Below are 15,045 nucleotides of genomic sequence, written 5' to 3' on the forward strand. Positions count from 1 at the left end.
TGTTTCCCGTCGAGGTGAAGATACCCCGAACAAACCCCTCAAAGGATTGTTTTCCATAGTAACAAGTAACAATAAATTTCAGCACATAATATAAATTTTTCCTTACCGATTACCACTTACCAAGAGCGCTTCACTCCCTGGAAACGGCGCCAGAAAATAGTCTTGATGATCCAAAAGTATAGGGGATCAATCGTAGTCCTTTCGATAAGTAAGAGTGTCAAACCCAATGAGGAGCAGAAGAAAATGACAAGCGGTTTTCAGCTAGGTAATTTCTGCAAGCACTGAAATTGTCGATAACAGATAGTTTGGTAGCAAGATAATTTGTAACGAGCAAGTAACGGTGAAAAAAGTGTAGTAAGGTAGCCCAATCCTTTTTGTAGCAAAGGACAGGCCGGACCGGTCTCTTAATAAGAAAAACGTTCTTCAGGGCACACATGAATTTCATCTAGTCACTTTTATCATGTTAGTTTGATTTGCGTTCGCTACTTTGATAATTTGATATGTGGGTGGACCGATGCTTGGGTGTTGTTTTTACTTGAACAAGCCTTCCATTTATGATTAATTCCCCTCGCAAGTATCGGCAACTACGAAAGAAGAATTAAGATAAAATCTAACCATAACATTAAACATATGGATCCAAATCAGCCCCGTATGAAACAACGCATAAACTAGGGTTTAAGTTTCTGTCACTCTAGCAACCCATCATCTAATAACTACTCCACAATGCATTCCCTTAGGCCCAAATATGATGAAGTGTCATGTAGTTGACGTTCATATAACACCACTAAGAAAATCACAACATACACATCATCAAAATATCGAACGAATATCAAATTCACATGATTACTTGCAACATGACTTCTCTCGTGGCCTCAAGAACAAAGGAAACTACTCACAAATAATATTCATGCTCAGGATCAGAGGAGTCATAAATATCATAATGGATCTAAACATATAATCTTTCACCAAATAAACCGGCTGACATCAACTACAAGATGTAATCAACACTACAAGTCACCCACAGGTACCAATCTAAGTTTTTGATACAAAGATTGAACATAAGAGATGAACTAGGGTTTGAGATGATATGGTGATGTTGAAGATGTTGATGAAGATTGGTCTCCCAAACATGAAAGGATTGTTGGTGATGACGATGGCTTTGATTTCCCCCTCCCGAAGGGAAGTTCCCCCGGCGGAATCGCTCCGTCGGAGGACAAAAGTGCTCCTCTCCAAGTTCCGCCTCGAGACGGCGGTGCTCCGTCCCGAAAGTCATCTCCTTTTTTCTAGGTAAAAAGACCTTATGTACCAGAAGATGGGCACCGAAGGTGGGTCAGGGCCCCCACTACCTACCAGGGCGCGCAGGGGGCAGGTGCGCCCTGGTGCCTAGTGGGCACCTAGGTGGCCCCCTCAGGTATTTATTTTCTCCAGTATATTTTATATATTCCAAAATAATTCTCCGTAAAATTTCAGCTCATTTGGAAATGTGCAGAATAGGTATCTCTGACGTCGCTTTTTCAGGTTTAGAATTCTAGTTGTCGGTATTCTCCCTCTTTGTGTAAACCTTGCATATTATGAGAGAAAATGCATTAGAATTACTCAACAAAGTGTTATATTGAATAAAACACTATAACAGTAGGAAAACATGATGCAAAATGGACGTATCATCGCCGTCATCTTCGCTGACATCGGCACCTTCTACCGCACGTTGATTAGCGTCGCAACCGTCATCGAGTCCTCCAGTGCTGGTCCCTCCGACTTGGCATACAGCTCATGCTGGTCCCCGTATACGCATGTCTGGTGTTGATAAGACCGACGCGTGCCTTCATCCACGACGTGTCTCCGGGCTTGGCATTCCTGGTGTGATGCCTCGTCAACACCGACTTCTTTCCATCTACGCATGCCCTGTGCTGGCAACATCGACTTATGCATTCCGAACGTGTCCCCTAGCTGGCAAACGCGGCACCTCGTCCACCCCATCTTCTTTCTGGCGCAGCACTGCGCCCCTTACTAACACAGCGACTACCTTGACACCGGCCACCCCATCCCTCGCACGGCTACCCCGATCATGGCTACACCACCCTATGCTCTCGGCTATATCGACATCGGCACAAAGAGCTACCATCTTACTTGAGCAACCTCGTCGGCTTTTCACTCCAGCCACAACTTCCGCAATATGTGACCTCTATAACTGTGGGGGGATGCCCGTCAACTTACACCCTTCGGATTCTTCTCCAGTCTCACCGTCTGCGTCGCTACCATTATGACTATGGGGGTGTTGAGTATCATGATTAGTTGCAGAATATAGTATAATCTAGGATTTATTGTACCTTGTCTTGTATTTCAAGAAAATCATGTACTCCCCACGAGGCTCAAACAATACATCATCAATTCCACCAATTCCACATCCATTCCTCTTACTAAACCCAACAATCTCCCCCTCACACATCGGTCATCCATGGGCCCGCTAACACCAGCGTTTCCAGCCCACCAACCATGACCGACCACCCGTGAGTCTACCGAGATTCATTCCGGTCACCTGGGCTCTGATACCAATTGTTACGCAATCCCGGGTCCGCTATCACCAGCGTTTCCGACCCACATGCGTCAACCAGGCCCAACCGGAGAGCAACACCGACTTATGACAGGACTTGGGCCCTCTCCCCCCAAAAGACTAGCCTGTTAGGAGGGGACACCCCCCGCCCTTATAAGTCGTGTTATGTCTCCCCCCACAACCGATGTGGGACTAAACCCAACAGACTTCTGTAAAGAACAACGTGATTCTAAGAGAGATCAGAAGCACAAAATGGTTTTTCGCGATTCAAAGAGGCAGCTATCATGTTACCGGCGCGGCGCGTGCTTTCTTTACGGCATCGTGGAAACGTGGAACCGTCATCTATCGCTCACACGGATCGTGATCACTCGTGGAGACAACGTGGCCGTATGTCCGCGTCACTGCCACGCGCGTGAATGATCGGAAGAGACGACATAGCATTTGCTGTTTACGACAGCTCGTTCCTTTCACATCGAGACAAAAGGGCCATGTGAACGATGGTTATCTATCAAAAATCAATAAAGCTCTTTGAATCACACACAAAAAAAAGGCTGAAAACTACTCTTCCAAGTTAATTATTAACTTAGGTTAGTCTTGGCGTCGTGATGGCTTTTCAAAAATCAATTTTTTTCTACAAAAAAAAAAAAGCTGACCAGTTGAAACAAAATCATCAACGATGCGCCATCTTAGCTGCCTCTGTCTTGTCTTCGTGCCCAGACAAATTACCCGGCCGGTCCGTCGCCCGTCGGTTTTGGTCAGGATCAGTGTGCCTCCGACTGCGACCCTGCAGGCGGTTCAGACCCCAGATCCGCTCCAACAACGACGACCCGAACCCGCACCGAAAACGAGTCAGACGCGCGCACGGCACGCCCACGGTATACTTTGCCGTGTGGAGCCAGCCAGTCACCCCCAACTGCAATGCATATCCTACCTGGCCACCTTCCCGTCAGCGATGCATGGCGCCCTATATAAGCGACAGCCAGCATCCAAGGTGCTCCATCGCATTTGCACATCCCCGTTCGCTGGCATCCAGATCGCCCATTTCGTTCCCGCAATCATACAAGTTCGTTCGTCCGGCCCACAAGTTAGTTGAGATCAAGCCTGCGCCATCGCCATGTCTTCTACGACGACGACGACCGCGTCCGACGTCGCCGGCGTCTGGTTCTTCGGCAAGCTCTCCGCCGCCATCCGTGGGAAGAAGAGGCAGGCCGTGCCGACGGTGAGCCACGCCGATCACCAACACCAGATGGGAGGGGCCGCTCATGGCAACAAGGCGGCCGCGGCGGCGAAGCCTTCCGTCGTCGACCGGAAGGAGGCCGGCGGCGGTGGGATGTCGGACGCGACGGTGTACCTGCTGCTCGACCGCTTCGCACCCAGCTAGCCGGTGCTCGCTCGTCTCACCCACCCCCGCTCCTCGTGTACCTCGACTGTATATGTAACTACGTTTCTTAGTTCAATTCTTGTTCCGAGATATTTATGCACAAACTCTGGTTGAACTTTTCTTCATTAGTCCTTCCCTTAAAACTTAATTTTCCATACTCTCGAAATAAAAAGGACTTAATTCTCTAAAAAGGAGAATTTTGCCAATTCATCCAAACTCCATTGGAACATATACTATCACAACATATTAATTCGAAAACCGAGAATTCAAGTACACACATTAAAGTACATATCAAATTTAATGTTTTTAAAAATTAGCCATTCAAATTTCAAACACAATATAGGTCCAAATGAAATATAAGAATCCAAATAAAACATGATCAAAGCACAAGAATCAAGTGATATGAAGTAACCAGTGGTGCTCAACAATATCTTCTTGGAGTTGGTTGAGATCTTCTGGTTCTCGATCCTTCGGTGTGCCTGTATTCTGTTGGAGTGATGTTCCAACTCTACCATGACATCATTGTAGAGGAACCGCAAGTTTTTCGGGCCATCTCTCTCATCCTTGATGATCATGTTGTGCAACATAACATGTGTTGTCATGACCTTCTACAGGCTCCGAGGCTTCCAATACTCAGCAGGGGCATGGACAATCGCAAAGTGAAGTGTTTTTACCGCTCGAACTGTCGCGTGTACTCCTCATCCGTCCGCTCGGCCTCTGTGTGGAGGGGCGGCTGTTGTTGCTCCTTATCGTTCAAGTAGAGCATCACCGTCGTCTTGAACGACGGAGGTGTGGACCCCCGACGAGCCTGGGGCCATGGGCAGCGGCGCCATGATCTGGAACTCTCCTCGGATCCTCCTACCGAAGGAGAGCCACTTGTTAGTTGTTACGGATGTCGAACTTGCTCATCATGGCGATGAGCAGAGGAAAGGAGAGACAGGGCAAGGCGGCATTGTGCAAGGAGAGGAGGTAGGGTTTGCAGGCGCGGCCAAACTACTTAAATAATCGGTGCAGGCGGACCGGCCCGCTTCAATGCGGGCGCAACGGTCGAAGTAGGCTTCTCGGACGCCGTTTGGTCACGTCGGCCTGACCAGCATGAATGTGGTAGGTGACCGCCACGCATCCACTCTGGAGCGACATGAATGTGTGGTGAGTATTCTGGAGCGGAACATGCAACGAGAGCTTTGGATGGGACCGAGCAGCAGGAGGCAAATGTGGCACGCATCTGGACGCCCGTAAACCTCCCAGGTTTGTTCCGGTTTGTGGGAATTCAAACACCCGAGCCGCTCCACGGACGTTTGTGCACAGTGCTGATGACAAAAGGTAACCGTACCACGCTACACAAACATTTAGGGGTGTTTTGATACACGACGTTGGAGTTGCCCTTACACTTGAGATAGAAGAATGGAGGGGAAGCATTGACAGGGCCCTTACTAAGTATGTTTCTCTGTCAGACATATGCAAAAAGCATAGGTGCACAACTTTCCTTAGTTCTGACCTTTCCACGGAGGTCATCTTAGAGCATTTACAACCGGGCTTTCCAATTGCAAACAGGTGAGCTTCTTGTCGTCCCCCGCCTCCGCCTCAACGACTCGCAGTTAACGGGGTCATCGCCGCCACCGGATCCGCCGACAGACGTAGCGTTGCCGGTGCTCGACATGGGATCAGAATAGAAACCCCCAACTGTGAGCTACAGGGCTTGGACAAGGCATTCAGTGAGGATGAGGTCAAAGTCGCGGTGCTTGGTTTACCGGGTGACAAGGCGCCCGGTCCAGATGGCTTCACGGGCACTTTCTTCAAGGCGTGTTGGAACACAATCAAGCCAGACATCATACTTGCGGTCAACCATTTCTCCAACCTACAGACCGCTCGCTTTCATTTGTTGAACTCAGCTGATGTTGCCCTCGTTCTGAAGAAGGATGGTGCTAAAGATATTTCTGACTTTCGCCCTATAAGCCTAATCCATGCCATCGCAAAGCTCATTGTGAAGATGATGTCCAAAAGGCTTGCACCCTACATGAACGACCTTGTCTCACAAGCTCAAAGTGCTTTCATCGAGAAGAGATCTATTCATGACGATTTCATGTAACTGCGCAACCTGGCTGGACGCTTGCATCGTAACAAGACCCCGGCTCTTCTGTTCAAGCTCGACACCAAAAAAGCGTTTGATTCGGTGCATTGGGACTACCTCCTGGACTTGCTCAATCATCTTGGTTTCCCGCCCCGGTTTCATGGTTGGGTGTCTGCACTCCTGTCTACGGCCTCGTCGCGTGTTTTGCTCAATGGCGTGCCGGGCAGCCCTTTTAGGTTTGGGCGTGGGCTAAGACAAGGGGACCCCCTGTCCCCTCTTCTCTTTGTACTGGCCATTGATTCGCTGCATCACATCCTTGAGAAGGCCACGTCACGAGGTCACCTCCGACCCATTGGTGGAAGTACTATGGCAATCCGGGCCTCCTTATACACGGACGATGCTGCTATTTTTATTCGCCCACTCAAGGCGGACGTCAGTTTCTTTGCCAACACCCTCAGGAACTTTGGAGAGAATTCTGGATTGGTAACAAATTGCACCAAGAGCTTGGTGTCCCCAATTAGATGTGAAAATGTGGACCTTTCGGATGTTCTGCAATCTTTCCCGGCCCAACGAACCACCTTCCCGATGAAGTACCTTGGCTTACCTCTGTCAGTGAAGCGCCTGAAAAGAATTCACTTTCAGCCTCTCGAGGACAAGATCGTGGCCCAGCTCACTCCTTGGATGGGAAAGCACGTTGCGACCCCTGGAAGGATGGTTCTTATTAAGTCTGTCATCACTGCCATCGCCATCTATTATATGACGACTCTAAATCTTCCGGTGGAAGTTTTGAAAAAGATTGATGCTCTTCGGCGTGCCTATCTTTGGGCTGGTTGTGACAAGGTCACGGGAGGGAAATGTAAGGTCAAATGGCAGCAAGTTTGCAAGTCCAAGCTGCATGGTGGTCTTGGGATACTAAATCTTGAAAAGTTTGTGTCTGCACTTCATCTCCATTGGTTGTGGTTCAATTGGCGATACCTAGTCAAGCCTTGGTCGGCCTTGGGTACCCCTTGCGACAAGAATGATCGGAACATCTTCGCGTCGGCCTCCAAGGTTCAGGTGGGTGATGACCTCCGCGCAACTTTCTGGGAGTCAGCTTGGCTGGATGGCATAAGACCCAAAGGCATTGCTCCCAAAATTTATGACATCTCCAACAAAAAGAATTGTTCAGTCCACAAGGCATTGCTTAATGACTACTGGATCTCCCAGGTGAAGGTTGCTTCGGTCACCTCCTCTGAGCACATCGCCCAGTTTGTTGCACTTTGGGAAAGACTCACCCACATCCAGCTTATCCCGGACATGCAGGACTCCATCACTTGGAAGCTCACTTCTGATGGTCATTACTCCGCGGCCTCGGCATACATGGCTTAGTTTCTTGGTTTGCTGGACACGGATATGAACCAAAATGTTTGGAAGAACTGGGCACCCCCAAAGTGCAAATTTTTCGCTTGGCTTATTATCAACAATAGGATTTGGACGGCTGGCAGACTACACCAAACTGCAACATTTGCCCACTATGCCAACAAGTCCAGGAATCGGCAAGCCATCTTCTTTTTCAATGTGGATACACCATTCGGGTTTGGGGGCATGATCAAAACTTGGCTTGCTCTACTTTCAAAAAAAAACTTGGCTTGCTCTCCACAATGTCCAGCCCAACGATTGGATTGATATGGACTCGGTTAAGGTTTGGTGGAGTCAGAATGCCACTAAGCAAACTCCGTCCAGAAAGTCGCTTGTCTCCTCGATGATGGTTATCTCCTGGGAAACATGGAAGAGCGAAACGCTAGAGTTTTCCGCAACATGGCCGTCCCGGTGGGAGTGTTGGTCGCCAAGATAAACATTTGTGTAACATTATGCCGCGAGAATGGTGTACTGTATTTGACCTTGGGCCTAAACTGTTAACCTTCTCTCTTGATCAATGAAAATAGCAAATCTTTTGCCTTGTTTTGAAAAAATATACGGTTTGACTTTATGTGGTTCAAGTGGGCCGGTGTGGGCTGGTCCAACATGGCGAACGTCTCCAGGCCTCCCATACCTGCCTCGGATTTGGGCTGGGTTTAAAGGGTGCCGTTCAGAAGACATGGGCCAATGTAGGTCCGACATGACAAACACGTCCAGACGGGAGCTCCTAAGTGGCGCCTTAAGCGCCAGTCGGAGCAACCGGCGCCCACGCGCGCCCCCTTCATGGGCCGGCCCATTTTGGATTCCCTTTCTCGCTCCCGCTTCCTTCGCTCGCTCGTTTGGCAGGTCCTATACGTCGAGCGGCAAAAAAGAAGCGCACCTGTGGATCGAACTCCAGACCTCAAAGTGGATTCTAGCGTGCCTAACCAGCCGAGCTAGCATCCTACAACAGTTTTAGCGCAACGCTAGTCTAAAAGTAGACAACGGCAAATCATTTTTTCCAAAAAAAATATTTTTTTTTAAATATACGTTGAACAAATTTTAAAATACAGTGAACTTTTTTGTAAGCAAACATTGAACAAATTTCAAATACACAAATGAAACATTTTGTGGTATGCGTTGAACAATTGTTTAATGTACGATGAACAAATTTTAAGTACACGATGAACATTTTTTAATATACGTTGAACAATTTCATAATATACGATGAATTGTAATACATGATGAATATTTTTATAAATTCAAAGGTGAACTATTTCATAATATATGATGAACATTTTCTTAATACGACCAAACAAAAAAGGAAACCAGACTGGAAACGTGTGTGCTTTTCTTACCGTTATATTTACTATACAAAATCATAAAAGCAGAAATCTAATCACAGACATAAGTTGTCCCGGTTGGATAGCTGCACTCGAACAAAGGCCGTGGGTTTAGAGTTCGACTCCTGCGGCAGGCACGTATTTTTTGGATCATTAAAGGAATGAAAAAAAAAAGTAAAACGGGCCTGGCCCATGACGGGAGGGGGGTGTGCGCCCGTTTGGGAATCAGCCTATAACGGGCGCTGAGGGCGCCGTTTAGGAAATGCCCGTCCAGACTGTACCAGCCCTAAATTTAGGCAGGGTTTGAGACATGCCCGTCAGCCGAGACGAGAGTGGTGCCGGTGAGTCCAACCGTGTGTATAGAGCCGCTCTAGGGATGCCGGCTGGGTCACCTTTGACCAGGCAAGCGGCCCTCCTGCTCAGACGCTTCAGCCCTCGTATGCGACGACGTAGATTCATTATTTTCTTTTTCTACCTGTTAAGATGCGTCAAGCACACAAACAATCGTACAAGAAATCGGACATGCTACCATGTAAAGGAGATCAATAGTGATACATACAGATGCAAGAATCAATCGGAACCAGGCAGGCCTCTTGCCCTCTCATTCTACGTGTGAACTAAACAAACAAACCATACAATAAATTACAAACAGATGGTGAGCTGGGAAAAAGGGACGAAAATGGGCAAAGCTCTAAAAAAAAAGGGAGGTCGTCGCCGGAGGGAAATGCACAACTATTTACACCTCTTCTTCGTCTTCTGTCACACGAGCAAAGGTCACCGTTCAGTGGGAGTAGGAGCTCGGCTCGTCGCCGCTGTATACCGTCTCGCTGGAGCCGAAAACGGGCTTCTCCTCCTCCCACTTGACGATCTCCCGGCCGTAGCGGATCGCCGAGCAGACAGACTGCTGGTCCAGGGCGTTCACGTAGGACACATAGAGCTTCCGCTCTGTGAGCGAGTGGAAAAGCCTCTTGAATTTCGTGCCGATGTAGTGCGCGGCCATCTGCGCCAGCGACGCGCCGTTGTGGCTGCCGCGCTTGCTTCTGCTGGTTCCGTCAATCAGATTGCGGCTTACCAACGGGGTGAATTCGGCAAACCAGTCGCATGCTGTTAGCGGGGATTTACCAATCTTCTGCTCTAGAAGATCAAACTTGGTCAGGAGTAGGAGAAAATTCATCTGCTCGAACGTTGGATGAAGAGCGATGCTCTCAAATAACTGTCTGCTCTCTATCATCTTGTTGACAACGGTGCCATTTGCATCCTCGTAGTACTCGTCATAATCGCTAACCGCAACACAGAAGATGACAAGGCTGACATCATCGAACATCTGCAGCCATTTGCTGTTCTCCCGCAATCCTTTATTGTTTATTCTGATCAGCTGGTACCTGATAATAAAACATAACTTTTCATTGTGAGTATTACTATCACAGTTCTTAATAGTAATATAGGAATCCAAATGTAAATATATGGTGTCTTGAGCTGAACGAGATACTAAATGTACATGTGTGCTTTCCATCGCGACAGACATTTCACAAAATACCATGGAAAGTGGCCTCATGAAATCAGAAGGGAAAGACTAACAGGAACCCACGCATATATGCATTTTTTATTACATAATTAGCTAATGGTGCTGAAATATTGTAAGCTATAGAAAAACTACATGTAACACAAGTAAATACCAGACCATCCCTGCCTTTTGTGACAAAAGATCTACCTTAGCAACGTGTCTTGTGGATCAAGCTCATCAGCAACCCGCACATCCAAAGCCAGCTGCGGGAAAGAGATATCTGTAGATGCTAATCCATCCGAGGATGTTATTCCATCAGCATAGAGGATATCGATATCACAGAGCTCATATTCCGTTCGAGAAATATCAACCACCTGATCATTTCAAATGCACAAAGGCCAAAGAATGAATGATCACAATTGGACAACTAAATCACTACTAAAGAAGTCCAAGATAGGAATGGATATGAAAACATCAAACCAGGTAAACGAGCAAATTTTTCAAGAGAACAACAATAGTACCCTGTCCAGGAAGTAACTGGCAGCAGACGGAAGGAACGGCAGTTCATTTCTTCGTCTATATGTAGCTTGAATAGCAGGATCTTTCCATAGTTCCTCAACCAGCGGCGCATATTCACGACTAGCTGCAGGGAAAATGTCTTCAAGATTACCCAAAGCCATGGCCTTTAGAATCCAATCTGAAAATGCTTTCAAGCGTGGGACAATGGAGTACTCAGTAACTTCTTCATCACAGAACCCCGACTCAGGACGCCCTGCAAAAAACATGTGGCTGTTAGGGTCACTTCTAGCCAAACAGTTAGCATAGGAGTCTTCCGCTTGGTTTCAGTTGCTTTACAAGGTACCATGAATCTAAGACTATGTGTTTATTACGAAGCAGAACAAATGGTGGATAGACATGATCATACCAGAGCTAGAAGGATCGTGTTGGCAGAGTTTTCTTCTATCAGCTAAAACTTCCTCTTCAAACCGTTCACGGCCTTCAAGAAGTATACCAATGTAGCGATATATGTTACTTTGTATGATAAGTTTGAGATCTTCACACTCATCCACCGAAAATGGTTTACTCTTGTATGAGAATTTAGCCTGAGATTCGAGAGATTCAGAATTAATTGCTAGTCTACAACAGTATTGCAAATGACATTTGGCACTGCAGAAGATTTAGTCAATGCACATGTGGAATGTAAATCATGATACCAATATAACAGTGTGAATGCCGGTTGTAATTGGACGGTGACCTTAATGCAGCTAGTCAACTTATCAGTTCGTGAACATGAACACAATAGACGTCAATAGCCATATGTACCTGTTTGAGTATGGTGCTTGTCCCTGATCCAACTAACAGAAGCTTCTGGGTCGTCCTTTGCTCCAAGTAGTCAGGTCGATTTACCATATTAATAGCCTCTTCGCCGCATTGGTTAGTCATTTTATTAGGAGTTGGCAATGACAGGACAGGACTAAGCAGCTTCACTATAGGCTGGTGAAAAGTGCAGATAAATTTAACTTTGGTCAGATTCCTCACAGGGAAATACAGGTTACCTAAGAAAAGATGAATTCTAGAACTACCTTATCCCAAATCTTTCCTTTAACAGTTTTTTGGCCTTCCTCTTGGTAACTCCCATCAGCATTCAACCAAAAGTGAGGTTTCCCGGCACACTGAACTCCTGCCAACTGAAACCAAAGATATATGTAAGGAAAAATGCAACTCGTGAATCTAAAAATGAAGTAGGAGTAAATTAATTCTGAACCTTAAGTATTTGCAGCTCAGATTTTGTAATCTCACGGCCATTTACCAAGATTCCGGTGCTCCCATTGCTCGCCTTTTGAACTAAAGCACCTCCAACATTTAGATTTGCGCTTATTATGCAATGGGGTTTGTGTCCCTCCTGTAACATTATCGAAGAAGAGTTTAAAACCAGAGTTGTGGACGATATATATATCATTAACATTTATGAGAAGAAGCAAGCAAAAATAATCATGCAATGATTGAAATTCTGAAATGGCATGTGCGGGATAAAAGAATGACATTTTCTAACTTGAAATTCCATTTTTCCCAAAAAATAGTCGGCACAAGCTATGACCCCCAGACACTGCAATATTCCTATTTACTATGATGTAGTACTATTTTACATACATACTACTGCTAATATGTGCTAACCTTGGTGCGCAACTGTGTACTATTCCCAACTAGAAAAAGAAATGTAGCAACTTCTCCTGATTTAGGGACAATACCAACCACCATGATTCCTAGGATTTGATAATTCGTTCAAACCATGATAAGATCGTAAGACATCATGGCTCTACCAACTCACTAAAAAAACAACAATATTCAAAATAGTTAACTAGATATTTGACAATATCAAAGCTCAACAGCACTATCCCTCCAGATCTTTCTACATATTTCCCACCAAGAATAATTAAATATACAGTCTCATGACATCCAATACAGAACCTACACAGCTCAATCATATCAGGTAATTATCCGGTGAAAACCCACGCAAAGAACCTAAAGGAGTAATCTTTCACTTTCAGTTTGCAGCATTGACAAGGGCAACAAGCCAACAACCTATGTTCCACCTTTAATAACCATAAATGTTAAATCTAAGCATTCAACAGAATATTCCAAATTACTCCACATCTCCTATGAGAAGTTCAGAACCATACACAGAAACCTCAAGATGTCTCTTGTATGTTCGTGGTGGGGCACTTGACTAACAATCAGGGTTTTATTCTCTCCCTATCTCTGTTCCCATTCTCGTCTCTCTCTTCCGTTCTTTTCTTCCAGTTCCGTGGTGACACTTGGTTCTTGTGTCTCTTGCACTTCCTTTCTTCCATTCTCACCTCCAATAATCTCCCTAGCTTGGATCTCTGGTAAGGAAGCCGGCTAGGGACACAGGCACGTGCTGCCAGCAAGGGCGCAGAGGGGAGCCGACTGCCTGTGCCGACAGGCAACACCACCACATCTGGCTTAGGAGGTCTCCGAGGAGGTAAGAAAGAGGGGAAAGGCAAGACCCTAGGGGGGCGGGTTCTTGATTTTTTTTTCCTTGATTATATTGGCATGAAGTTCTCCAAGATTAGTTGGAAGCTGGTTTGTGGGAGGTTTAAAGCTCGGATCTCGGGATTTGAGGTCGAGTTTTACCTTCAATTCGATTTATTTATTTTCGTGGAAATTAATGATGAATTTAGAAGTTGCTATCTTTCAGAGCTGAAAGCTCAGATTTAAGGCCAAATATAGTATCTGATTTAAGTTTTTTTTCCTAGTTGATTTATTGAAAACTCTAGTTCATCTAGTTGAAGGACGTTTTGGAAGCAGGGTCGAAAGTTGGGGAGTGGAGGCTGGACAGATTCATGGTTGAAATCTAGATGGATTTTTTTTTTTGAAAAAAAAAGAGGGAAACCTCCTGCCTGAAATCTAGATGGATGTCTAATAGAAAGTGAATGTGTTTGGGTAGAAACCCTCCACATTTTTGGTTGAAAGCTGCTTCTATTTTTTATGTGAGTGAGAATAGCAGGCACTGGCCATTACATCGCTGTTGGAAAACATTTGTCCATGTCGGCCGACAAATGTGAAAAACGTAGTCGCTTCGCTCCAGGAACGCTCCAGGAAGGCACTAATGGAAATGTAGACGAATGCACTACTGACATCATACTATAGGGTTACAGAGGCCACCCAAAATAGGTTCCTTACATCACGGACAAGACTGATAGACAAAGCAAACGAACAGATTAATTCTCGTGCCAAAACCTTGACTCGCGTACCTTGCCCCAGAAGCCGGATACCTTGTCGTACCAATAGAAGCCAGGTCGGAGCCTAGAAGGAGGGCACGAGCATCCCTGCAGAAAAGCTAGCTCCTCTGGTGACAACTTAGCCCCATTAACGTAAATGTCCTCCGGGCGCAGCTGGTTCGCTGCGCATTCACGCTCGCTTCTCATGACGAGCTCCACCTCCGCCGCACTGATCAGTCGCCGCAGCACGCGTGAGCCTCGGCCCAGGGCATTCCGCCTCGACTCGGCCACGGGCCGCCCGATGCAGGACAAGCACTTGCGGCCCTCCGGCATGGACCCCATCGCCCGTAGCACGCAAGCCGAGCAGTACCGTGCGCCGCAGGCGAGGCACGCCTCCTTGTCCCCACGGCCCCAGAAGCCGCCTCCCTTCCCGCATCTGTAGCAGCCCCGCGACTTGGCTCCCGTTGGGTGGTTCCCCGCCTCGAAATGCGCCGGCGAGAGGGAGCCGCTGGATCGAGCAGCGGCGGGCAGGGCCTCGTCGGCGGTTTCGTCCTCGTCGTCATCGTCGTCGTCCTCCTCCTCCTCAGACGATTCGAGGAGGGAGCAGCTGGTCTCGGCGAAGGAGACGGTGGGCTGGTGGGGAACCGACGGCATCCCGGCCCCCTCCTCCTCCTCCTTGTCGTCGTCATCAGAGGGGGAGGAGGGGAGCTCGGCGGAGTGGTGCGCGGCGGCGTGGTGGTTCTCGATGACGGAGGTCGGGGAGTCGGCGACCGCCTGGGCGCCAACACCCCTCGCGGGGCCTCCCGAGGAGGAGCGAGGAGGTCCCGCCGCGTGCTGCTGCGCGTGGATGGCGGAGCAGAGGGAGGAGGGGGTGAGGGGCCGCACGACGGGGAGCGGCGAGGAGCCGGTGGGCGGCGGCGAGGAGGAGGAGGAGAGGGCGGCGAGCGGGATGTGGGAGAGGTCGAGCGGGATGGCGCGCGGGAGGGAGTAGGGGAGCGGCGGGCCGTCGTACTCCGCCGCGAAGGAGTACTCGGCGTCGCCGGCGACGGCGGAGGCCATGCGTGTCGGCGGCGGG

At 47.8% G+C, this 15,045-nt stretch overlaps 1 protein-coding gene across 1 annotated transcript in view; it reads right to left on the reverse strand.

Annotated features, from left to right (window-relative positions):
* Nucleotides 1-9,230: 9,230 nt before the first annotated feature.
* LOC123110509 (extra-large guanine nucleotide-binding protein 1) overlaps nucleotides 9,231-15,045 on the reverse strand; it is a 6,356-nt gene continuing 541 nt past the window's right edge. Inside the window, exons 2-9 of the mRNA XM_044531046.1 lie at nucleotides 14,004-15,022; nucleotides 11,993-12,130; nucleotides 11,811-11,915; nucleotides 11,551-11,721; nucleotides 11,153-11,330; nucleotides 10,749-10,999; nucleotides 10,435-10,601; nucleotides 9,231-10,105 (exon numbers count right to left, since the gene is read on the reverse strand). Of these exons, the coding sequence (XP_044386981.1) occupies nucleotides 9,505-10,105; nucleotides 10,435-10,601; nucleotides 10,749-10,999; nucleotides 11,153-11,330; nucleotides 11,551-11,721; nucleotides 11,811-11,915; nucleotides 11,993-12,130; nucleotides 14,004-15,022 (2,630 nt within the window). The 3' untranslated portion in view covers nucleotides 9,231-9,504. The remainder of the gene's footprint in view (nucleotides 10,106-10,434; nucleotides 10,602-10,748; nucleotides 11,000-11,152; nucleotides 11,331-11,550; nucleotides 11,722-11,810; nucleotides 11,916-11,992; nucleotides 12,131-14,003; nucleotides 15,023-15,045) is intronic.

This window comes from Triticum aestivum, chromosome 5B, assembly GCF_018294505.1.
Source record: "Triticum aestivum cultivar Chinese Spring chromosome 5B, IWGSC CS RefSeq v2.1, whole genome shotgun sequence".
NCBI classification, from domain to species: domain Eukaryota; kingdom Viridiplantae; phylum Streptophyta; class Magnoliopsida; order Poales; family Poaceae; genus Triticum; species Triticum aestivum.